This window comes from Micropterus salmoides, unplaced genomic scaffold (genome assembly GCF_014851395.1).
Source record: "Micropterus salmoides isolate LMB-PRFRI ecotype aquatic unplaced genomic scaffold, ASM1485139v1 Ms_hic_scaffold_15, whole genome shotgun sequence".
Taxonomy (NCBI): domain Eukaryota; kingdom Metazoa; phylum Chordata; class Actinopteri; order Centrarchiformes; family Centrarchidae; genus Micropterus; species Micropterus salmoides.
In genome coordinates this window covers 28,597,445-28,622,456 of record NW_024040596.1, presented here as the reverse complement: position 1 = coordinate 28,622,456, position 25,012 = coordinate 28,597,445, and the positions used below count along the sequence as shown (strand labels likewise).

Genomic DNA, 25,012 nt, shown 5'->3' with positions numbered 1-25,012 from the left:
GGAGCAGATAGATCTATTCTGCTCCCTGAAGCCATCCAGCAGTTGGGCCTAAGTACTCAACCTGAAACCATATCACTACGCACAGTGAGACATGATATAGTGCAATTGAATGGAGCATCTGTATCCTTTGAAATTTCCCCCATTAACAAACAAACTGAAAGGTATGTTATCAATTGAGCATTCTCTGCAGAGAACCTTGGACTCTCTGAGCACACATACCCCGTGAAGCAGCTACAGGAGCAGTATCACCATCTCAGAGGTATTCCATTGTGGTCTATCGATCATGCATGCCCTCTTGTCCTCATTGGCTCAGACTATGCCCATCTCATCACAGCCACAGAGCCAATACTCATGGGGTCCCATGGTGGCCCATTGGCAGTACATACCAGGTTAGGGTGGGCTCTCCAAGGTTCAGCCAGCTCAATTCCAACCCGGTGCACCCTTGCCTTCACACTTACCTGATTTGTGAGAAATACATTAGTTGCTGATTTTTAGGATTTCACTGCAATTAACTTGTGAGAAATTAGCATTGTATATAGGGTTTTTATTCCTAAGCAAAAGGTTGTCTGATTTACAATAAACATCTGCTGGCATGTAGGTGAGAGTTTTAACATAGACCGATCAAGAGAGAGAGAAACATCTGATGCCACATGCATTTCCTTTCTTAGCTCAGGAAGAGATTTTGAGTGTATGCTAATACTCTGCCATTTGTTCATCCTTCATCTTTTATTGTGGCTAGCCAAAGGCACACCTGTGCAATACCCATGCTGTCTGATCAGCATCTTGATATGCCACAACTGTGAGGTGGATGGATTATCTCGGCAAAGGAGAAGTGCTCACTAACACAGATTTTGACAGATTTGTGTCTGTGTCAAAAACACAGAAGTGTGTGTGTGTGTGTGTGTATATATATATATATATATATATATATATATATATATATATATATTTCATGTAATGTTGTAAATAGTTATTTCAGTAAACTTTATTTATTTCAGCCCCAACAAAAGAATCTTGGGAGAATTCTCCATTTGCTAAGAAGAGCAGGCGGGACGCATTTGTAAAACTGGTATAATTTAGTTTATTGTTTTCAATGATTACATTATATAAATCTTAACATGTTCAGAAGTTATAATCGTGTTTTTATTTTTCATGTCAACATGTTGACTATGTGATCGGTGAACCCCACGTTGTTTTGTGGTGTGTGTGCACGAGAAGCTCTCTATCAGTCTACGTTTGGAGCTGAAAGAGACTGGTGTGTTTACAGATCGTTTTGCTAATAAAAGCAGTTCCAGTTGCTAATATGTGGTACTACAACTATGTTCTGGAATAGCAGTGTCACACTGTTGTAATGTTATAATCAAAAGTTTGTATTATAATGCGTTTTGAAGTTATTGCAAAATTTAGCGTAACAACATTCTCAACTGTGTGTCTTCGAAGTACCGCAACCTGATTAGAGTCGCGCTGCACGACCCGTGGCATTATAGTTTTCTTTTTTGTTTTACAGAGAACTACGTTGAGCTGTTTTGTTACTACACTAAGGATGTGTGTGTGCTCATACATAACCATTGTTATTGTGTCACCCTGTGATGAATATGACATGAGGCAGGGAACAGTTATTTTATTTTTCAGTTGTTTTACATTATTTATGCATCCTTCACAGTAGTCCAAGAAGAGTGTGAACTGATGCAGTCCCTGTCACATGTTGTATCATTGCAGGTATGATGGAAAAAATTAACACTATAAGATCATTTCAGTTGATATATCTGTACAAATGTTTTGTTTCAGTCTGCGTATGGAGCTGAAAGATACTGTGGTCCAAGAATAGAGTGTGAACTGATGCAGTCTCTTCACATGTTGTATCATTGCAGACAAATTCACTAAAGAAAGATCCAAAGAGAGTTGTGGTGTCGTGGTGATTTTGTGCTGCGTCCTGAACTTGCTACACACACACACACACACACACACACACACACACACACACACACACACACACACACACACACACACACACATATATATATGCCATGTCATTACTTGATTCTCAAATGAACTTTCTGTGAGATTATTATCATGCGCACGTAGCTGCACACTTTTCGCACTTTCTACTCCATTGCTCATCAAGAAACCCATTTTACTCCGGTTCCTTCATATCACGGCTTACAAATACAGTAATAATAATATACATGCTCATGCCTCTTCAATTAAAAGACCTGGTTGTTAAGTAGAGCTGCAACGAATTGTCAATTAATTGATTAGCTGTCAACTACTAAATGAATCAGCATCTATTATGATGTGAAATTCTCTTATTCCATTTTCTTAAATATTTTCTGGTTTCTTTGCTCCTTTATGACAGTAAACAGAATTTATTTGGTTTGTGGAAAAAACAAGGCTTTGGAAAATACATTTTTCACCATTTTCTAACATTTTATGGACCAGACAATTAATCAAGAAACTGATCGAGAGATTAATCGATGATAGAAATAATCATTAGTTGCAGCCGTACTGTTAAGTAAGTTGGATTTAGTGTCATGTACTGAAAGACACGAGTCCCTTAGTGCGTGCAAACATCCATGTAATGTTTTTGTGTATATATAATGAACATTGAACGTGAACATTTCACATTAAATTATGCCTAAATTAGCTGAATAGTATTCCTTCATTTAGCGCATACAAAAGTGGCCGATACAATTTCTGTGTGGCAGACAAAGAAAAACCCTGCCTGCCATTCTCTGCACCTTTGCATTTTTGCACTAAAGAGTGTACAAAATATATTGTATAGTTTCCCTTATAATTGCCACATGTACTTCTATTTACGTGCCCACACCAGGTCGTTACACATTTTATCATTTTAATACTTATATTACCTATGTTTGTGTTCATAAATGTATTTTTTCTAATTCTCATTTTATTTAACCATGGCCTAAAAAGGTATGAGACATTGTATTTCACTATACATTCTACTGTGGGTGACAAATAAGACTTTTGAACCCCTAAAATTCATTCTATTTCTGATTTTATGTATACTTTTGTGTTGTTCTGTTGGGTTTACCTTATAAGTGTGTGTGTTTTGTTTCCCCCTGTCTAAAGTCTAAAAAAAGGTTTACTGAGAGAAGAGACTATTAATATGTTCAAACTGAACAGAGGAATAGTGCTTATGATATAGTTCATATCGTTCCTTCCTATAGATGAAGAGCATTTCTGCTCTATAATCTGATTATTCTGATTTCTGAAAGTTTGAACTCGGTCAGTTATTTAGTTTTTTTTTTTTTAATTTAAAATAAATTATAAAATGTGACATCTGAAATGTTGTGATAAATTCATTACTGATGTGTATATAAATAACAGTTTATATACAAAAGGAAATGTGTCCGTAGCACAAAGTATTAATAATTGGCAAGTGGATCCAAAATGCACATGGTTTTGGACAACAGTCATTGTGTACACAAATGCTGTTCCATTTTCTCCTCCTACATGCTTCACCCACCTCTCCTGTGACATTTGTGGGATATAGGAATTATATAATATATTATCCCATTATTTAGTTTTTTAGTTTCCCCCAACTAGTAAATATATACATAAGCTGTTTATATACTATTTAAAAGGGGAGAAGAGACATTAATAAAATTTTTGGTATTTACATTCAATGTTAAATTTGTAAAGCAGATCTCATTTCAGTCACTTCACAGCCTCTCTACAGTATGTTGGCCTCACAGGAGCCAGGCTGCAGAATCTGAAGAGTAACAATGAGCTTAACTGATTTTCTAAACCAGGGATAGAACATGGCATAAATCACAGGGTTTAGACACGAGTTAAAATAAAACAGATATATCCCAAGGAATGCAGATGAAGTATTGAGCAAGCTGTCCCCTGCAAGAGTCATACCATAATATGGGAATAAACATATTAGGAACACAACTACAAGAACCCCAAGAGTCCTGGCTGCTTTCAGCTCAGATTTCTTCGCTGTTAGAGTCACTGAACGTTGGAGTATGACAGCTGTAATGTGAGAGCGCATGGCACGAGCCTGAGACACAGCCACTACAAACACTCTCATATACAGAACTATGATGACAGTAACTGGAACAATAAAGGTCAAGGCAAGGTCAATTGCATCTGCAGTATGGTCAAATAGAACCACACAATCTCCATAGCAGGAATTATACCTTCCTGGTTGAGTCAGGTCATCTTTTAGGACTACACTACTGTAGAAAACAGAACAGAACCAACACAGACAAACACAGAGTTTAACTCTTCTCACAGTGATTCTGGTGGTATAATGCAGAGGGTCACAAATAGCAACATATCGGTCGAGTGAGATGAGCACCATGTTTCCTACAGAGGCAGAGGGAATACTGTATGATACACAAATATACAGAGAACACATGAGGTCACCAAGAAACCAGCAGGATGTTTTTCGGAGGATTTCTACCGGCATCAGCAGGAGGCCCACGAGAAAGTCTGAGACAGCCAGAGAGAGGAGGAGGATGTTGGTGGGTGTGTGGAGCTGCCTGGAGGGAAAGAGAAAGGTATTTTTACACATAGTGGAAAATGTAAGTTTAAAAGTTTGAAGTACATGTATTTCTAAACCTCTGCTGAGAAATTGATCTGCCTGAAGTGGGAGACTGAGATGATGACAAGCAGGTTGAGAGCCACAGTGAGCAGAGAGATGGAGGATACAAGAGTGTGCAGAAATACCACTTCGGACTGAGGAAGTGTCGGCTTCCTGCAGGAGGTGTTGAGGAGTTGTGGAAAGCAGAGCTCTGCTCCGTCATCACCCTCCATCAGACAGTGAGAGGGGTAAAGGAGGAGCTGCAGCTCTGGCAGCTTCTGACCAGAACACTTTATCATACAGTTGATTTATCTCTTTCTGACATTCTGTCCCTCCTCTTTTCTCGCTCTCAGTCTCTATTGGACACTGATGTCCCTCCTCTCTTGTTCTTCATATCACCATCATCTTCATCACTTTCTCTCCAATCCTCCCTTTGTGTGGCTCCCTTTCTGTCAACAATCTAGTAGGGTATTTTGGTTATTAAATATCAAAGATAGGTATTAGTATTAAGTTAATTATTACCACTAAACTAATTAGTAATGATGAATAATTAAGGGGCACCAACATGGGATCTGCAGAAAACTTTAATCAAAGAAACTGATATTTGCTTTGCAGTAAGCTATGCTTGCCGGTATGGCTCTGTTCTGGGATCTCCCTGCCCTTCAATGCACCCTCATGGGAAGTCAAAGGCAGAGAGCAGGAGCAAAGATCTTCAAAACAACCACACTGGCAAACCTCGGTGGCCTTCAATGGGCTTACATGGAAATGCCAGCAAGAGGACCCAGCTGAGCGCTTAGTAAAGCCAGTTAGACTAAATGACATGCAATGAGGCCAATTGAATTAATAAGGATTTGCTAGTTTATTTTAACATAGCTAGTAAGTTATTAAGTGAACCCAGCAGTTGATATACGTAACATTGATAAATGGGCTAGCAGATATGGGGTACTCGTGGCCATTGAACACTGAGGATGGCTTGAGCGTCGGGCCAAAGGTAGCGTTCATAGGCATATGATGACCAACGGCCCATACCCTTGAGCGCTGGGACGGGAGCGATGGTTGCTGCAGTTGTTTCTGCTCCTGGCGGAGCAAACCGTTGATTCATCTGAATCATCATATACACATGTTTTGACAAAACCGTGGCTATTTTACACAAAACGTAGATTCTTTGTGTGTATGATAAACCCTACCAGCTGTAGAGTTTGCCGGTTGACATGCATATATTTACTGACTTAGGTTTAGGTATAAACTTTTAGGTTCGCCTGGTCTCCTTTTTTAATAGTGCTTGTATAACCTGAACCCTGTAGTGCACAATTTTTTTTTTTCAGTACGACCTCGGATTTTGTATACTACATGATATCAGATGAATGTATTAATAGTTATATGGCCATAAAGACAAAAATAAATAAAAACAGAAATTGAATCTCACAGATTATATATATATATATTCACGCTCACACCTAAGGACAATTTAGGGTCACCAAAGAACCTAGGCCGCATGTCTTTGGACGGTGCACCCGGAGAGAACCCACAAAGGGACTCACTCCTGTCCTACCCGTCTCCCATTGCTATCTAACTTCGTGATGACAGAGCACTCACGAATGTTAACTTCACAAGACACCCTCCAGAACACGTCAGTGTGGGATCCCTCCTTTCAACCGCGGCCCTCCTGCTCAACACCAAACGGGACGCCGTGGACTGAGGTGGTGATCTGCGATCGTATGAGGGTCTCCAACGGGGCTACCTCTCCACCTGACCTGACCTGATACCCTACCTCACCCGGGTACAGGCCAGACCACGGCGCGGAGTGAGACTTCAGCTCCCCCTCCACTCAGCGATGCTGTCACCTTCCCAACACTGGTGGCTGACAGCGCCCAGACGTGGCCAAACAACAGGCGAGCCTCATCAACCTTCATCCCGCTCTGCAACTTCCATTGCTCTGCAAAAAATCCTGAAGGAGGCGGTGCTAAGGCGAAGGGTAATTGCCCTACCAGGTCTGATGCGGAACGTTTTAGCAGATTCCTTTACCTTCATTCCTGGCTCCAGCCTGCAAAACTCACGGCTTTGGTTTTATTGACAATTTTAATTTATTCTGAAACCGTTCCACATACTTCTGGACTGATGGGGTTCATCCTCGCAGATTAGGAAGCCGCTGCTAATATCCAGCACACCGTACAATGCGCCCCACATATCTGACTATTTACGGCACACACCCCCTCCACAGAAGCTGCCACTCACTCTATGTCCACAGCTGCACAGACCAGCGCTGTTTCCATTAGTGGCTCCCCCTGCCAGTCACTCTCATCTTTAATTTTGACAAGTACAAACTTGCATCACTCTCATATTCCCATAGTAATGGTATCTGTTCCCCGGCCACCTAAATCAAAACTGAAGAGAAGAACAGCGGTGCCTAACAACTTAATAAAGATGACTGCACCAAAAGAACATAATAACATGAAAATTTATTGTGGGCTATTAAATGTCAGATCCTTCTCTTCAAAAGCTGTACTAGTTAATGAACACATATCAGATCATAATATAGATTTGATAGTTTGACTGAAACCTGGCTGGGACATGATGATTGTGTAAGCCACAATGAATCCATTCCTCCCAGTCATAGTAATAGACACAAACCTTGAGGCACTGGTCGAGGAGGGGGAGTTGCAGTTATTTTTCATTCAAGCCTTTTAGTCAGGTAAAACCTAAACTAAGTTATGGCTCTTTTTAAAGCCTTGTTCTTGGTATTTCAAACCCGACCTGGAGAACTATGCGGCAGATTGTATTTGTTATAGTGTACTGTGCTCCCGGTACTTACTCACAGTTTTTATCAGAATTTTTATCTGATTTAGTCCTCAAAACAGATAAAGTAAAGATTGTAGGTGATTTTAATATTCATGTGGACGTCAAGAATGACAGCCTCAGCACTGTATTTAGTTCACTCCTTGATTCGGTTGGCTTCTGTCAAAGCGTTCATAAACTCACACACTGTTTCAAACATACCCTTGACCTAGTATTGAATTACATCAGTGTGTAATTCCGTGTTTCATGTTACCTCCTATAGACTCCTATGCTAACGTTAATCCCTCACAAATTGATCCTTCATAAATCGATTATCTCGTTGATAGTACTACAGGACCGCTCCGAATGACACTGGACACTGTTGCTCCTTTGAAAAAGAAACTGATTAAACACAGAAGACTAGCTCCATGGTACAACAGCCAAACACAATTTAAAGAGAGTATAGAGACAGTAACTTGAGAGGAAATGGCGTCTTACACATCAAGAAGATTCTCATTCAATGTGGCAGGACAGTTTGTAAATGTATAGGAAGGCCGTCCGCAGCGCCAGAGCAGCCTATTACTCAAAATTAATAGAGGAAAATAAGAACAATCCCAGGTTCCTCTTCAACACTGTAGCCAGACTGATGGGAAACTACAGCTCTAAGGAACAATGTGTCCTTCTCGACCTCAGAAGTGACATTTTTATTAACTATTTCAACGACAAAATGTTTTAGAAATAAAATTCAGCACCTCCTGTCTTCAATGGATGCCAACCTGCCCTTAGTCTCCTCAAAAGCACCTTTAAAGCTCAATGGATATTTGGACAGTTTTGCTACCATCAACCTTCACCGACTTACTTCAGTTGTGTTCTCATCCAAACCAACGACCTGCCTCACAGACCCCATCCCAACCAAACTGCTCAAAGAGGTTTTGCCCTCAGTTGGCACTTCTTTGTTAAATATTATCAACCTTTCCTTGACAACAGGGTATGTACCTAAATTTTTTAAGGAAGGGGTCATTAAACCACCCTGCTCTAGATCCAGGTATTTTAGACAGTTACAGACCAATATCTAACCTTCCTTTCATATCCAAGATCCTTGAAAAAACTGTGGCAAATCAACTCTTTGAATTTTTGCATAGCAACAACTTTCAGTCAGGCTTCAGAATGCATCATTGTACAGAGACAGCACTGGTAAAAATCTCTAATGATCTTTTAACTGCATCATATAAGGGACTAGTCTCTGTATTGGTCCAAGTGCGGCATTTGATACAGTTGATCACCATATTTTATTACAGAGACACACTTAATTGAACACTTAATCACCATTAAAGGAATCAGATCGCACCCAGTTTGTACATGTAAATGATGAGTCCTCTCTGCACAGCAGAGTCACCCATGGACCTATTTTATTCACCTTATAAATGTTTCGGTTAGGTAATATCATTAGGAATGACAGTATAAATTCCCATTGTTATGCTGATGATACTCAGTTATACCTTTCTATCAGACCTGACAAAACCAACCAGTTAGCTAGGCTTCAATTGTGCATCAAGGATGTGAAGACCTGGATGTCTTATAACTACTTGATGTTGAAAAAACTGAGGCTATAGTACTTGGACCCAAACACCTCCGAGACATGTCTGCAGACATAGTTGCTTTGGATGGCATGGCATTGGCCTCCAGCACCACCGTAAGGAATTTGGGAGTTATTTTTGATCAAGACATATCTTTTAACTCACACATAAAGCAAACTACAAAGACTGCCTATTTTCACCTTCGCAATATTGCAAAAATTAGAAACCTTCTGCATCGAGAAACTTGTCCACACATTTGTTACTTCAAGGCTTGACTACTGTAACTCCGTGCTTTCAGGGTGCTCAAAAAAGTCTCTCCAGGTAATACATAACGCTGCTGCACGCATACTGACTAGAACTAGCAGGAGAGATCGTATCACCACTGTTTTAGTAGCTTGAGATTCTCAAATTGAGAATTTATTTTAAAATACTTCTTACATACCAAGCCCTTAATGGTCAGGCACCATCTTATTTGAAAGAACTCCTTACACCATACTTCCCCATTAAAACACTGCGCTCCCAAAATGCAAGGCTACTTCTAGTGCCTAGGATCCGTAGACGTAGAATGGGAGCCAGCGCCTTTAGCCATCAGACACGTTAGTTGTGGAATCAGACCCCTGTCTGGGTTCCGGAAGCAACCAACATTTCCATATTTAAGAGTAGGCTAAACCTTTTCTTTTTAGTAAAGCTTTTAGTTAGGCATGGTTTTTCTTATTTTGTGAGAAGGCTTATAGTTAGGGCAGTTAGAGTATTTTATGAATTTTTATACAGTCTATTTATTTTATTATTAGTTTTATAATTGTGTATTTTATTGTTGTTTTTTAATGTGTGAATCTTGTTTTGTGTTGTCAGCCTTTTTTGTCCAATTCTGCAATCTTTATATGTCTCTGTGTACTGGGACCACACAGCTGGTGATTTTACACTTTAAATAAATTTGAATTTAACAATTCTTACTCAGAAAGCAAACATTGTCACTCATAACACACTGACCTACAAAACATTAAAATGAGCATTTATCTTCGAAATGTGACTGATCATTATGTCATTATAGAATACAGTTGTTCAGTCACAGATCAGAATTGAAATTCTACTTGTTCAACTTCCACATCATCTAGTCACTTGTGCACATCATATGTAAAAGCAATTTCTCAGTCTTTTGAGTAATTGCAAATTGCACAAGCTTTGACACATTTATGCAAATGATTATGTTACGTTATGTAATGATTATTAACTGTCTGCTGTTTCCTACATTATCAGTTGCTTACTGTATGTCATGTTGATCACAATGTATTACAGCGTACTGGTTCTGTGTTGAGTAGTCTTTCCCCCAAAACATGTAGTCATAAGTTCATTGCGTACAGTAAGTCACTACATGCAAAATGGTTAAACACCTCATAATCTGCATTTTTTTCTACATATGACTATTAGATTTTTTTTGTAAATGTGTCCTACAGTAAATTGATGAAGATATCTGTTGTGCTGTGAATAAGAATCTGTGTTTCAATAGACAGGAATGTTAACCTGAGGGGGTGTGTTCCATGTTTCCACTTGTTATTTTGTAATTATTTTTGTTGTGCTATGCAGTGCTGTAAAATAGTCTTGTTGTTTTATTTTCTGCATCATTCTGATGTGCTCTCTTAACAAATTACAGTGCATATAGTAAAAATGCAACTGTGAATTTCAATGATTTCAATGATTTTCAATCATTGCCATCAAAACCTTAGTGATAGTGTACATCAGAAAATACTTACAGTAGACAGTACAGAGTACACTGTTACATTGACAACATGGATAAACATTTTGACTGTCTTGTTTGTAAACAATGACACACGGACGTGTCATTCTGATGGCACTGACATGTTCACTTCTGAGAGACAGACTAAGGATTTTTAGCAAGTTTTGCAGGTAAATGTTAAGGATGATTCAAGAAATGTAGTAAGTGAGCGTTGGGGCAGTGCGTTTGCATACAAAGTCAATGCTAAGACGCGTAGATCTACGATTTCCTGTCCGGCGGTGTGAAGGGGGCAGTGCCAGTGACGCGAAGGCGTTCGTGTGAGTTGAATATTTTTAACTCCAGCAAGATAGTCGTATGATCACTGAGTTGCGATAGCCTATCAATGTTGAGATTGTCCATACATCACCAACGGCTTCAGAGCGTTGTGTGGAGAGGGCCAGACAGAGCGGGCGATTGAAATTCTGCTGGCTGGTGGAAAGTTGTTAAACTTGGGGGAGAAGAGCCGGGAGCAGCACTGCAGCTTTTGGACAAGAAAAACACCTGTAGTCGGTCTGGATTGTGCTCTTACAACAACGCCGTTTGATCATGGGAGAAGCTTGGAGTGAACTGCATTTTTTATATCCTTTTATTTAACTTAAGTTTTTAACTTAAGTTTTATGTGGGTTAAGGATTTTAGTCATCTGACATGGATTTTAAGCTAGATGAATGTAAAAACGCTATCAACACTACTGATCACAACAAAAAGCTCCGGCGATTAACGTTATGCTAGCCGAGATAACTCTGCCCCATTAGGACTGCATACTCCTTAAGAAAGTGAACAAAAAGATTGCTGACCTTATGGAAGACATCCGACAACTTTCAGAGGAACTCAAATAGAAAGATCCCCTGCTCATTGGCTTTATGGATGTGGCTTCAGCGCAACTGCTAACATCCAGGACAACGTGCTGTGGGACCCCTCTACCCTTCCAAGGTTTTCCTCCTGCTCGACTCCGAAGCATCAGTCAACCTGGGCTGAAGTGGTGGTCCATGGCTGCAAGAAAGGCTCGGATGGGGCTGCCTCTCCTCTGCACATCGGCCTCTCCGACGGCTATGCAGCCCTGTCTGCCGACACGGATCCCTTTCGGCGGACAGTGCCTGCCGACACTGTTGCATCTCCTCCACCGGCTGCATCTCCTGCACTGGTGGCAAACGGTGATTGGCTGGGCCACCAGTCTGCTGCTGGGCCGATGTAGGATCCTGAAGGAGGCTGTGCTCAGACGCTCTGGAGGCCGTCTCTACCCTGCACTATCGGGTAGCCCTTCTCTCAGGTCTGTTACTGCTACTCCAACACAACACTCGGCAGCTCACACACTCCATCCTCAGTCCGCACACAGTGTTGAAGGATATTCTGCTGAGTCCTGCTCTGGAACCCCACAACCAGCATCTCCTCATCCCCTTTTCTCCCCAACCACACTAATAATTGGTGACTCCATAACCAGAAACAGTTTCTTTAACGCTACCACTCACTGCTTCCCCGGTGCCACCATGGCTGACATTTAAAAAAAACTCCAGGACCTGATGCCATCGCTCCCGTCCTCCATCACAAGAGTGATAGTCCATGTGGGAACAAAAGACACAGCTCTTCAGCAGTCTGAGCTGACAAAATCAGATTTTAACCTTTTTAAAGCAGTGTGGAAAGTCCCTTTTTATCTCTGGTCCCATTCCCACAGTTCGTTGCGGTGCTGGCCGCTTCAGTAGACTCCTCAGCCTCCACGACTGGCTCCAGTCCGTCTGCAGGGCTCACGGTGTGTGTTGTGTCGATAACTTTAATATTTTCTGGCAAAAAAGGTCTCTTTTTAAGACAGACGGACTTCACCCAAACAAACGGGGCTCAGAAATGTTAGCTCCTCACATACAGCATGTGGTGCGGTCCACACATGACTTACGTGAATGACTAATCATTCATGCAGCACACCTGGACACACCACCTGTCTGAACAGAACTCTGCCTCACTACCACAAACAACTGTCTCCACCTGCTGGCATGTAAAGCTGTCTGCTCCCAGCGCTGTTCCACAGACTTCTATTCCTGTCATCATCACGCATAGACCAGTAAACCGAAATGTGCACATCCCACACAGAAATCATAGTAATCTTATAGGATTAGGACAACTGCACCAACTCCAGCACCTAGAACAAATGCATTTAAAATGCTCTCTTCAATGTGAGATCACTTTCAAGTAAGACTTCTATCTTAAATGATTTTATCTTGTCTGCAAATCTAGATTTTATGTTTTTAACTCAATCATGGTTGCAAATGAATGACTATAGCCAGCTAGCTGAACTGTGTCCACCTCAATATGTTTGTTTTAGTCAACCGAGGGTCAGTGGTCGTGGTGGTGGGCTAGTGAGCGTGTATAGGAAAATATTTTATTGTCATCAAGTACGATGTGATGAATTTAACTCCTTTCAAGTTCTCATTCTTAAACTTGGGAGGGCTGCAACCTATCATATTTGTTATAATTTATCGCCCCCCAAAACCGCCTGGAGGATTTTTATCATAATTTCCTGAATTTTTATCTACTCTGGTTTTAAATTATGACAGAATTGTTCTTTGTGGCAATTTTAATATTCATGTTGATGACCCCACCAATGTTAATGCAACTGACTTTTTAAATATGGCCACTTCTTTTAACTTCAAACAACATGTCAAAGGGCAAACACATAACTGTGGTCATACTGAACTTGGTTTTTACCCTGTGTCAGCATTTCCTCTGTGGAAATAGTGGACCATATCTGACCACAGATGTATAGTTTTTAGCTGTGATTCGCCAGTTACTCATGCCCCTCACCAAGTTCTGTGTGTTCTCGCATCTTTAATGAACAAAGTGTTTCAAAGTTTTGCACATTCTTTCAGAGCCAAAGCCAACACTTGTCTGATTCCAACACCAAAAATCTGGTTGATCACTTCAATCATATCTGCTTGTCGTCACTAAATATTACTGCTCCTCTAAAGGTTAGGCCTACGTCTAAAGCTAGTAAGCAACCCTGGATAAATGACAGCATTCGCAGCCTAAAAAGGGAATGTAGGAAAACAGAGCGCAGATGGAAAAAATCCAGTCTCCAAGTCCATTACCTCAGTCTGAAGGATTTATTAATTAACTACAATAACATGGTTAAGGATACGAGAACACACTATTTTTCTGAACTCATTACTACACATAAACACAATCCCAGGTTTCTGTTTAAGACTGTGGATCAACTGGTAAACCCAACCCCTCCTTGTGCCTCAGCTGGAGAGAATGATGACTGGGAATTGTTTTTATCTTATTTTATTTTTATCTTATCTTACCAATAAGGTGGTGTCAATCCCATTTATCCCATCGACTTGTCTTAGCTTTTAAAAACAGTATCACAAATGAGTGTCCTCCATCCCACTTGATGTAATACCTACAAAGTCTTTACTGAATGTAATAGATTCTGTGGGGCCCCATTTGATCTCTGTTTTCAACAGATCCCTATCTACTGGTTGTGTCCCTGATTATTTTAAAACGGCTTGCGTGAACAGCTGCTCACTGCACTGGAAAATAACAAAATATTTGAAAAGTTTCAATCTGGTTTCAGGAAGTACCCACAGCACTGAGACTGCCCTGCTTAAAGTCACCAATGACCTTTTAATGTCTGCTGATGAAGGTATGTGCTCAGCCCTTGTACTCCTGGACCTTAGCGCTGCTTTTGAAACCAGTGATCACAACATCATGTTAGACAGACTGAGGCACTGGGTCTCTGGTGATCTCTGGTTTTCATCCTTCCTGTCAAATAGGAAGTTTTGCGTGTCTGTAAACAACTATGTCTCTTCGTTCAGTCCAGTTATATATGGTGTGCCTCAGGGGTCAGTCTTAGGACCCATTTTGTTTTCCTTGTATCTGCTTCCCCTTGGACATATAATCCATAAACATGGCATTTCGTTTCATATTTATGCTGACACAAATATACTTGCCCGTCAGATCCACAGACCCTGTAATGCTGAGTTCACTTAACAACTGCCTTTTGAAGTTAAAAAATGAATGTCAAATAATTTCCTCCAGCTGAACTCAGACAAAACAGAAATCCTGGTCATCGGGTCCCAGCAGTTGGCAAAACAAATACTGCCATCTGCTGGTTCCCTAGTAAATCACATTAAGCCTGTGGCAAAGAACCTTGGTGTTTGGTTTGATAGTAATTTAAATTTCGAGCAGCACACCACAAAACTTGTTCAATCATGTTTTTATCAACTTAGAAATATAGCAAAAATTCTATCTATGTTAACTTTTAAGGACACCAAGACCATTTTACACACCTTCATCTCATCATGGCTGGATTATTGCAACAGCCTTTTCACCTGTTTAACCCAAAAATCTATTGATCGACTCCAGACTGTCCAGAACTCAGCTGCCAGGCTTTTTCATGGCCTCTTGCATTGTTATATTTCTAAACTATTAGTTCCATACACACCAGCACGTACCTTGAGATCCTCGGAAATCAGGTCAGCTGAGTCAGTGAACTCTCAAGTCCCTTCTTAAAACATAATTTTATAGGAGAGCCTTTCCCAATCTTATGTGACTTTATTTTTATCCCTTTTATTTTATTCTATTTTACTAATTTTATATTTATCTTAAACATGTATTTTAGTCTTTTCAATGTTTTCTTGCTTTTTTCTCTTGTTTTTTGGGTATTATTGTCTTTACACTTGTTAAAGTACTTTGTAACTTGTTTTTGAAAAGTGCTCTATAAATAAAGATTATTATTATTATGTCATCTGCTGGTGTTGGTCCACTGTGTTTTCTGAGGTCCAAGGTCAACACAGCCATCTACCAGGAAGTTTTAGAGCACTTCATGCTTCCTGCTGCTGACCAACTTTATGGAGATGCAGATTTCATTTTCCAACAGGACTTGGCACCTGCACTGTGCCAAAGTTACCAGTACCTGGTTTAAGAACCATGGTATCCCTGTTCTTAATTGGTCAGCAAACTCGCCTGACCTTAACCCTATAGAAAATCTATGGGGTATTGTGAAGAGGAAGATGCGATATGCCAGACCCAACAATGCAGAAGAGCTGAAGGCCGCTATCAGAGCAACCTGGACTCTCATAACACCTGAGCAGTGCCACAGACTGACTGACTCCATGCCACGCCACATTGCTGCAGTAATTCAGGCAAAAGGAGCCCCAACTAAGTATTGAGTGCTGTACATGCTCATACTTTTCATGTTCATACTTTTCAGTTGGCCAACATTTATAAAAATCCTTTTTTTGTATTGGTCTTAAGTAATATTCTAATTTTCAGAGATACTGAAATTTTCATTAGTTGTCAGTTTTAATCATCACAATAAAATGAAAAACATTTGGAATATATCAGTCTGAATGAATATAATATCCAAGTTTCACTTTTTGAATGAATTACTGAAATAAATTAAGTTTTTGATATATATTATGATTGATATTCTAATTATATGACCAGCACCTGTATATGGATTGTACTTCAAATCAATTCAGTATTTACAGGGGGTTTCATTTAAACTTCTTTTAGTACATTCATTAATGCCAGATGGGACACATAATCTTTCCACCATGTTGTAATTCTGTTCTGTTTGGATGTGCCTGAATCCAATGGGCATCCTAATTAAGATGACCGTCCAGCGACATCTGTGCTTTCGGTGCAAAGGAGCAACTCAAACTCCTAGTTCCCCTTCGAGGGAACTCGAACTGCGTCGGTTACGACACTATGGGAACGCCTCTAGGCGTAGCAGGTCTGAACATGAATGAAATCCTATTGGTTTGTTGCTAGAACTGTAAGGTGTGACGCAATAACCGGAGGAGTATAAAGCACACCTGTGCACACTCATCATTAGCTTTTTTCTATTCAGCAGACGCTCTGTATGTTGTTTGAAGAAAGCTCCAGTCCTACAAGCAGTGTGTCTTACCTGAAGAAGAAGTCTACCAGCATGTCCGGCAACCAGATGTACAGAAGGTGTGTTTTTTCTTGCCCTCGGTACATCACGGATGGAGATTCTCATGAGATGTGTATCTCACGTTTGGGGATGGAGCACGCCCGGGCAGCTCTCGAGGGGGTTGCCTGTGCCCCTTGCGAAGCCCTTTCCGTGCGGGTACTGAGGTACAGCATGGCTCTCTTTTCCGAGGATGGCCGAATGTGTTCTCCCCGTGGCGTGGGCCCTGAGGCCGCTGAGATGGCCCGGTGGCTTCATTCATGGGGCTCACAGCGTGATCTGTCGGAGGATTTCGGGACGGCTGAGGCTTTTTCCCACCTTCATCTGCTGGCTCCGACGCTTCCTTTCCTCATTCGGGAGCCCATTTCTCAGCTTCTCCCGCTCGCGTTTGGATCCGGAGATGCTGACTCTGAGGAGGTGGACGTGCTCAGCGTAGTGGACGATGACTTCCGGGTGTCGGGGCGGCGTCATCAGGCAGCGCCTGACTATGACGTGCTGCTGGAGGTGGTGACTAGAGCCGTGGCTAAGCTCAACATCAACTGGCCACCTGAGGAGCAGACACCACAGGCTAGTGGTAAGCTTGATAAAAGGTTTCTTAAGCACCACGCGCCACCTCCACGCCGGTCTCTGCCATTCTTTCCTGATTTACTTGATGAACTGAGTAAATCATGGGGCAGACCCTTCTCTACACGGCTTTCCACACCCCGATCACTGAACTACAGTAATGTGATGGGGGTTAGGGACCATGGTTATGGGAGGATGCCTCGGGTGGAGGATGCGCTTGTGAGCTATCTCTCCCCTCGACTTGCGTCCTCCCTGGAGAAGCCGGCGTTACCCTCCAAGCCATGTCGCACCACAACTACGCTTGTGGGGAAGGCGTACATGGCAGTGGGCCAGGCAGGTGCGAGCTTGCACACCATGGCGGTGCTTCAAGCCTACCAAGCTGACCTGCTACAGGAGATGGTTCAGAGGGGGGGTCCCTCTGAGGAAGATCTGGCTGAGCTTCGCAGAACCACGGAGCGTTAGACGCAGGGCGAAGCGTTCCGCCAGTACCTCCCTCACCGGTCTGGACCCAAGGCAGCTGAGGCTGCCAGGCGTAGGTCCCTTCCTCTACAAGCTCCTACAGAGAGGAGAGGGAGCAGAGTGTCGCTTCTCGGGGGCCCCCCCGAGGAGCTGGGGCAGCGAGACGGCGCTCTGAGGACCGTCATCCAGTCCCGACGGAGCTCAGGGAAGACCGGGGTAGGGGAGTCTTTCCCCTCCCGAGGGCTGCGCCCTATTTTGGATCTGTGGGTTCTAACCGGTCTCTGAGGAGATTCAGGTTCAAGATGCTCATCATCCCCGCCATCGTATAGATCTAAAGGACGCCTATTTCCATCTCCATCTGTCCTTCTCACAGGAAGTTCCTGAGGTTCGCCTTCGGGGGTGTGGCTTACCAGTATCGGGTTCTTCCATTCGGCCTGGCACTTTCCCCTCGCACATTCACCAAGTGTATGGATGCAGCACTGGCCCCGCTGAGGCTCCAGGGCATCCGGATTTTCAACTACATTGCCGACTGGCTCATCCTAGCCCAGTCTCGAGAGTTGGTGGTTCGGCATCGAGATGTCGTTCTGGATCATCTGCTGCGTTTAGGGCTGAGGCTCAATGCAAAGAAGAGTGTCCCACCCAACGGACTACGTTCCTAGGGGTAGTATGGGATTCGACAACGATGCGGGCACAATTGTCTCCGGCACGTGTCGACACCATATTAGCTGCCGTGAAAGGGGTGAAGTTAGGCCACGCCCTCACTATAAAACACTTTCAATGAGTGTTGGGTCTCCTGGCAGCTGCGTCCAGCGTAATACCATCTGGACTGCTGCACATGAGACCCCTGCAGTGGTGGCTAAGGACCAAGGGTCTGCTGCGAGGGTCTTGTCGCCGGCCCGGGGAATGGAGACTTCACCCTGAAGTGGTGGAGCTCTTGTGCAGAGAGTTTGGCCCCATAGACGTGGATCTGTTTGCGTCTCAAGAGACTACGCACTGCCCGCTATGGTTTTCTCTCATTCCTCCAGCCCCGTTGGGTCTGGACACCATGGTTCATTCGTGGCTGAGGCTACGTCTGTATGCTCTGCTCCCGGGGGTTCTGGAGCCAAGACAATGTTGGCCTACTGCTCGTAGCCCCGTTCTGGCCAACCCGGGGTTGGTTTTCGGACATCATGTCGCTCCTGGACGGCCCGCCGTGGCAGGTCCCTCTGAGGAGAGACCTGCTGTTCAGGCGCAGGGCCGGGTTCTTCACCCTTGCCCCGCCGTATTTCGGCTGTGGGTCTGGCCCCTGAGGAGGCACAGTACCTAGAGGCGGGTCTAACAGCCGAAGCAGTCGAGACCCTCCTCAGCTCCAGGGCCCCGTCCACACGGATCCTCCGTGGTGCCCGGAGGATGAGACCTGCGACATCCCACTTGGGACATGGTTCTTGGGGCGTTGGCTGAGGCTAAGCACTTGACCCTCAAGATGGCCTTTATCCTTGCTATCACCTCTCTGAGGAGGGTGGGGGATCTCCAAGCACTTTCGGTTTCCCCGCAAAGCCTGGAGTTTGCCCCGGGGAATATTAGGGCTATCCTGCACCCTCGTCCAGGATACATCCCTAAAGTGCCTTCTTGTGCGGCAGGGTCCACAGTGCTGCAGGCATTTCAGTATTTACACTCTGAGGTCCTCCCGTTGGAGGAAGGCTGACCAGCTGCTAGTGTGTTTTGGTTCTCCCAGGGCCGGGCTCCCTGCATCTAAACATACGGTTAGTAACTGGATTGTTCAGACTATTTCCCTGGCCTATCAGGTGCGCGGTTTGCCTTCACCAGTGGCTGTGAGAGCTCATTCTACCAGAGGCAAGGCGGCCTCTCGAGCCCCTCCTTTCCGGGGCCTCTTGCAGGATGTTGTTTAGCGGCTGGCTGGGCCACTCCGCACACATTCATTCGGTTTTACAGTCTTGACCTTCCTTCGGCACCTGGCACTCGTGCGCTCTCCTCTTAGTCGTGCCACTTTATTGCACACTGGGGCAGGCGGGGTTTTCGCATGGTTTAGTGGGTATCTCGTTCCCATAGTGTCGTAACCGACGCAGTTCGAGTTCCCTCGAAGGGGAACGTATCGGGTTATGTATGTAACCCTGGTTCCCCGAGAAGGGTTAATGACACACTGCGTCGGCCTGCCGAACCTCTCTCCCCGCCTGAAGCGCCTGCTTCATAGTTTAAGCTAATGATGAGTGTGTACAGGTGTGTTTTATACTCCTCCACCAAACCAACACACAATAGGATTGGAGTGATTTCATTCACATTCAGACCTGCTACGCCTAGAGGCGTTCCCATAGTGTCGTAACCGACGCAGTGTCTCGTTCCCCTTCTCGGGGGACCAGGGTTACATACGTAACCTGAGACGCTCCTGCTAGATATCCAGTCCAGACAGGAATGGAAAGCAATTCAATTCTGGTATTCATAATCTCATTCACTGTGTCAATATTGTTTCTTTATCTCATTATAAATGTTAAATGCACAACAAATCACACCTCCATTGCTCTACCTCTAGGTTCGTCCCTTTCACTTTAAAATTGTGACAATGATACCAAGATGGTGGTATAAGGTACCACTGGAAATAAGACGAGTCCATACTGCTGTGTGTTGGGTTTTAGTGCAGTCTTTGGCCTATCCCTGGCTCCTTGTAAAGTCGGCAAGAGAAAATACCCAGAGTCAAAGTACAACAGACAGAACTCCAGTTATATGATGATGATGTTGCAACAAAAACAAAGCCAAGCCCTAACTCATCTTTACATCTCAAAAACTATTATTGCTTTCCAATCATCTCATCTTACATCACAGCGGCCTTGCTATGAAGATGAAGTATGTCCATGAGTCACGCAAAGTTAGGTTGTGGAATGACATGGAGCATTTGGTCGTCCTATTCCCTTACCCTCTCCCAGGTCACTAAACTCCAATAATGATACATCGAACATACATCACTGTATTGATACTCCATCATGAATTTGTATAGGGAGAGATTGTGAATGTGTTGGAATTTTTGAACACGAGCAGAAAAACTGCTGAAACACCGGAAGGTCCACGGGCCAGATTTACTAACACCCCAAATAAAGAGTACCCTACTAAATTGCGTGTGCATTCTAAAATATTGCATGTGTAATTGTAGAACCAGTTATAGGTGATTAACTAAGAATTTTGCATAGTTGACAAGATGCAAACACAATGGAGGTGGCATTATTTAAATGAGGTTTAGCATGTTTTAATGGTTTCCGCAATGGGTTGTGTTGCTATTACAACTTGCGTGCTGTGAACAGTTGGTGATCGTTCCTCTGGCTAGATGAATTTCTCGCATGATCCGTGCACTACTACAGCTGAGGGCTCTCTGCAGCACCACGCAATTTTCTAAATTCTTTCATTTCACAGAGAAAAGAAATCAGGTCAAAACGGAATTTGCTTTATTGGCATGAATGATAATGCAGTATTGCCAAAGCTTCAAGGAAAGTACAAAGTTCATTGAATAAATAAAATAAAATATTTTTATTTCTAGACTACATATTGGATATAGAATAAGATAATCTAATATTGTTAATTTCTCTACGTCTTCTTTCATTATGACTGTGTCTCTGTCTCGCAACGATTACAGCAGCCATATCTGCACAACACTTGCTGATTTGCACCTTCCTTTCAAACATATTAAATACAGATACTGTTATGTGTGTTGACTCAGCAGAGATTAAATTAAATGAGAAAAGTTGATCTACAGGAGAAACATGTCTGAGAATGCCTGAGAGACTTACTGTGTTATATTACATTATATTTTTATATTTTAAACTGTCACCTGAATTTTGTGTTTCCTTTTATATAAATAAAGACATTTCCTCAATAAATTGGTACAGGAAAATAAGTGTTTATAGCCCAAATTTCCCACACCCGAAAGCTAAATGCGCATCATATAAAGCTCGCCAAGCTGCTAGTCCGACAAGCCCTCAAAAGAACCGGTGGAAAAATACTGAGCTGCAGCACACACCTCCTCTCACTTCCCCTAGCTACCCTTGGTGCTCTTGTTTTTTCCTGGGTTTATTTGATATTGTCATGGTTCGGAGTTTGGTAGTCTAGTTTATTATTTTGTTAATTCGCCTTAAGTAACTGTCTTGTCTCTTATCGTATTTCCTTAGTTTTGTGTCTCAGTTCATGTATTAGTGTTTTCTCCAGTTCTGTGTACTTCTGTATTATTTTGTCCATATTTATACTGTTATACTGTTCTGGCAGAACTGAAGAAGTCCTTTGGATGAGGGACAAAACGTCTTCCAGTATCTTCAACCAAGTCCAGTTGCCCTTGACTTTAACCTTTGTTGGATACACTCAAACTCTTGCTCCAGTCCATGTTGCTAAGCTGAAAGGGGAACATATACAGCTGAACAGAAGCCATGTTTCAGGTTGAAAAGTGGATCTGCAGCAATGTGAAGTAAGACAAAAATATGGTGTTTTTTGAAAACCATGTAAACCTGTTATGGTACAACCCCTAAATAAGATTTTGAAAATGAGCATAATACCACTTCTTTAAAGAATTGTAGTAAAGGTTGCCTACAATCTTATTTGGGGCTTCTAAACTTGCTCCATTTTCTTTTGTTGTGAACCCACTTCATCAAAAAATGTGTTCACCAGCACCTCCATTTCTGTGTCAGAGAAACTCCTCTTTCCTCTTGGTAGTTGTTGCTGCAATTCATGTTAAGCTGGCTGCATAGTTTATTTTCATTCATCAAAACACAGGAATATGCATGAACGAAACTAAAATAAAACAGAGCTCTATTAAAATATATATATATATACATACATATATATATATATATATATTATGGTACAACCCCTAAATAAGATCCACCGTCAATAAATCTGTGGACCAAGGGACATCTGTTTTCAGAGATTTGACCCTGGGAAGGTGTTTTTCAGGTACAGAGGGCAGCAGAGTTCTTTATGGTTGAATCCCCAAAGAGCAGTATTTGACATGGGAGGCATAGGACTGACCCATGTGTCATAGCCGGGGAACCGGATGGGGGGCCCACAGCTGTATAGATGCAGGCGGGGTCACAATCACCGCATCAGGTGTGGAGGGTCAGCGCAAGCAGCAGCCATGCCCCCTATCGTTCAGTGGGAGAGGGCAGGTAGAAATGGACGAAAGAGCACGGGGAAGGGCAGGAGGCCGCCATGCAGTTGTCATCCACCGTACAGCGCCACAGAGGAAGAGACGCCTCTCGTGGAGTGCGCACTGATGCCATCTGGGGGAGATTCACAGGCTGACATATAGGCCTGTGAAATAGCCTCACACAGCCAGTGAGACAGATGCTGCGAACAGCGCCAGGAGGCCGCGTGCGCCACATTACAGGACAGCACACGCACTGGGCAGAGGAAGTGGGACATAGTGTCATCCTCAGACCCACGGGGGGGAGGAAAGAAGCCAGAGAGAACAATCACCCGCAACCAAAAGGAGCTGGTGATGCTCTTAGGCATGAATGTAGGTTTGGGCGCAGGACAGCTGAGCAGCTGTCACCCTGAATCCTGAGATGCGATGGAGCCACAGAGAAGGCAGTCAGATTGCTGACCCTCTTGGCCAATGTCAGAGCCACAATTAAGGCGACCCTGGCTGAAAGAAACGCCAGGTCCACCGTCTGTAAAGGCTCGAAAGGGGCTTGGGTTAGCGTGCCTAAGACCAGCGCCAAATCCCACTGTGGAGCAACCCCTCTGTTCAACACGCCAGGGATGTACTCCACTCTGATGGAAAGCAGATGAGTGTGCGCCCACAGAAGCAGCCACCTCTATGAAGACCGAGATATGGGACGTGACCCTGCCCAGGGAAACCCTGACCGACAGAGAGTGGGGGGTTCCACCAATAGGCTAGATCTGAACCCACAGACAGAGGAACAGATCAGGCGCCGTCTCTGTCTCACCGAGTCGACACGCAGAGCAGCTCCACCAGCTTCTGGGAGGGGGAGAGGAGCGCTCTTCTTCCAGTTCACAGTGAAACCCAGGTGTGTGACAAGCTCGGCCGTCTAAGCCACTGCCTTGTCCCGGGACCACGCTAGCAGCAGCAGATCATCCAGATAAAACAGACCGTGATGCCCAATTGCTGCAGTGGCTCCAGAGCCACTTCGTAGAGACACTGGCGGGCCCAGGAGGAATTATTCTGCTTGTGGCATCGGAGTCAAACTGCATGTAAGCCATCTGGCCAGCTGCAGCCTGTCCGTATTATGCCACTCACCTGGTGAGGGGAGGGAGGCTCATATGACACAGCTTGCCTTCTGTGAAGCAGAGAAAAGGACCGTGTCAATTAAGGCTGCTCCGATCGATCGGTCACCGATCATAATTGGCCGCTAATGGCTCTAACTAGTTTGATCGGTGGTCGCTAAAAAGGCCAATAAGAAAAGCAGATCAGATGATGCAATACTCGTCAGACAAATTTTCAGCGGCAGCTAAAATGTTTCACTACGCTGTGTGAGCAGTTTTCAAAGTCCTTCTCAGACAAGGGATTAACAGCCCACATAATCATTTACAATTAGTTGAACAGCAATCAGACAAGTGGAGCAACATGCAGGACCGATCATGTGAAACTGTCGCAGCTGTACTCATCTCATTCACACGCCACCCGCAACCGGAGTTTAACAGAGGATCAACAACAGGAGTTAAACGATGACACACACTCACACACTTGGCTTTGTGAGTCGGTCTTATCAGTCATGCAAAGCAAAATCACGATGCTTTACAGAGCTTTAGTTTTGAGTTTTAGTATTTTTATTAAAATATAAGTACTGTGTAAATAACACTCACCGCCGCTGTCTCTTGTAGTCCCGTGTTACTTTCAGTAACAGTTCCAATTCGTTGTCGGTCAGTGCAAAAAAAGAGAAAAAAGCCTGGTGTGGTTCTTGGTCTATATTACTTTCTTCTTTTGCTAAATCATCTGCTACAGCGGAGTAGACCCTCTGATTCATGCGCATGCCCAGTGTAGGCTACCAGAATGGCCACTAGATGTGTGTTTTCAGTCATTCTAATATAGACAGAGATCAACTCTGATACACAGCTGACACGCTGCTGTGGACGGAGAAGATCGTTTTCGTTATGAAACTGTGAAACGTAGCAGTGTGGATGTAGCCTCACATTACCCCACTTCTCTCTCTACTCCTCTCATGTCAACCCTCCCGTTTTCCCCGAGATTCACCTGTATTTTTAACCTTTATGAAATCAAATAAAAACCTTGTTTGCTACTCTCCCTCTGGTAAAGTCAGTGGCAGCATGTAAGATATGTAGACTGTGCTTCCTGCACAAGGCTTAAAAATGAAAACAATCGACTGAAAAGATATAAGGCCTATAGCCTACTAATGGCCAGCCGTATGAAATTATAATGAATATAGTAGCCTAT

The 25,012-nt window shown here is 43.3% G+C and overlaps 1 protein-coding gene and 1 pseudogene across 1 annotated transcript; both read right to left on the bottom strand.

Annotated features, from left to right (window-relative positions):
- Positions 1-25,012, bottom strand: part of LOC119903561 — a 30,622-nt pseudogene that overhangs the window by 1,783 nt on the left and 3,827 nt on the right.
- Positions 3,695-10,444, bottom strand: LOC119903725 (trace amine-associated receptor 13c-like). The gene is made up of 3 exons (XM_038719943.1): positions 10,426-10,444; positions 4,613-4,763; positions 3,695-4,511 (listed from the first exon to the last, which is right to left on the bottom strand). Exons 1-3 carry the CDS (start codon positions 10,442-10,444, stop codon positions 3,695-3,697), a joined length of 987 nt encoding a protein of 328 aa, XP_038575871.1.

What these genes read in the sequence shown, in the direction of transcription:
- LOC119903725 (XM_038719943.1), bottom strand. An exon ending in ATCTCAGTCTCCCACTTCAG is followed by an intron (nt 4,512 to 4,612) that starts GCAGATCAATTT and finishes CTTTCCCTCCAG; the next exon opens with GCAGCTCCACACACCCACCA.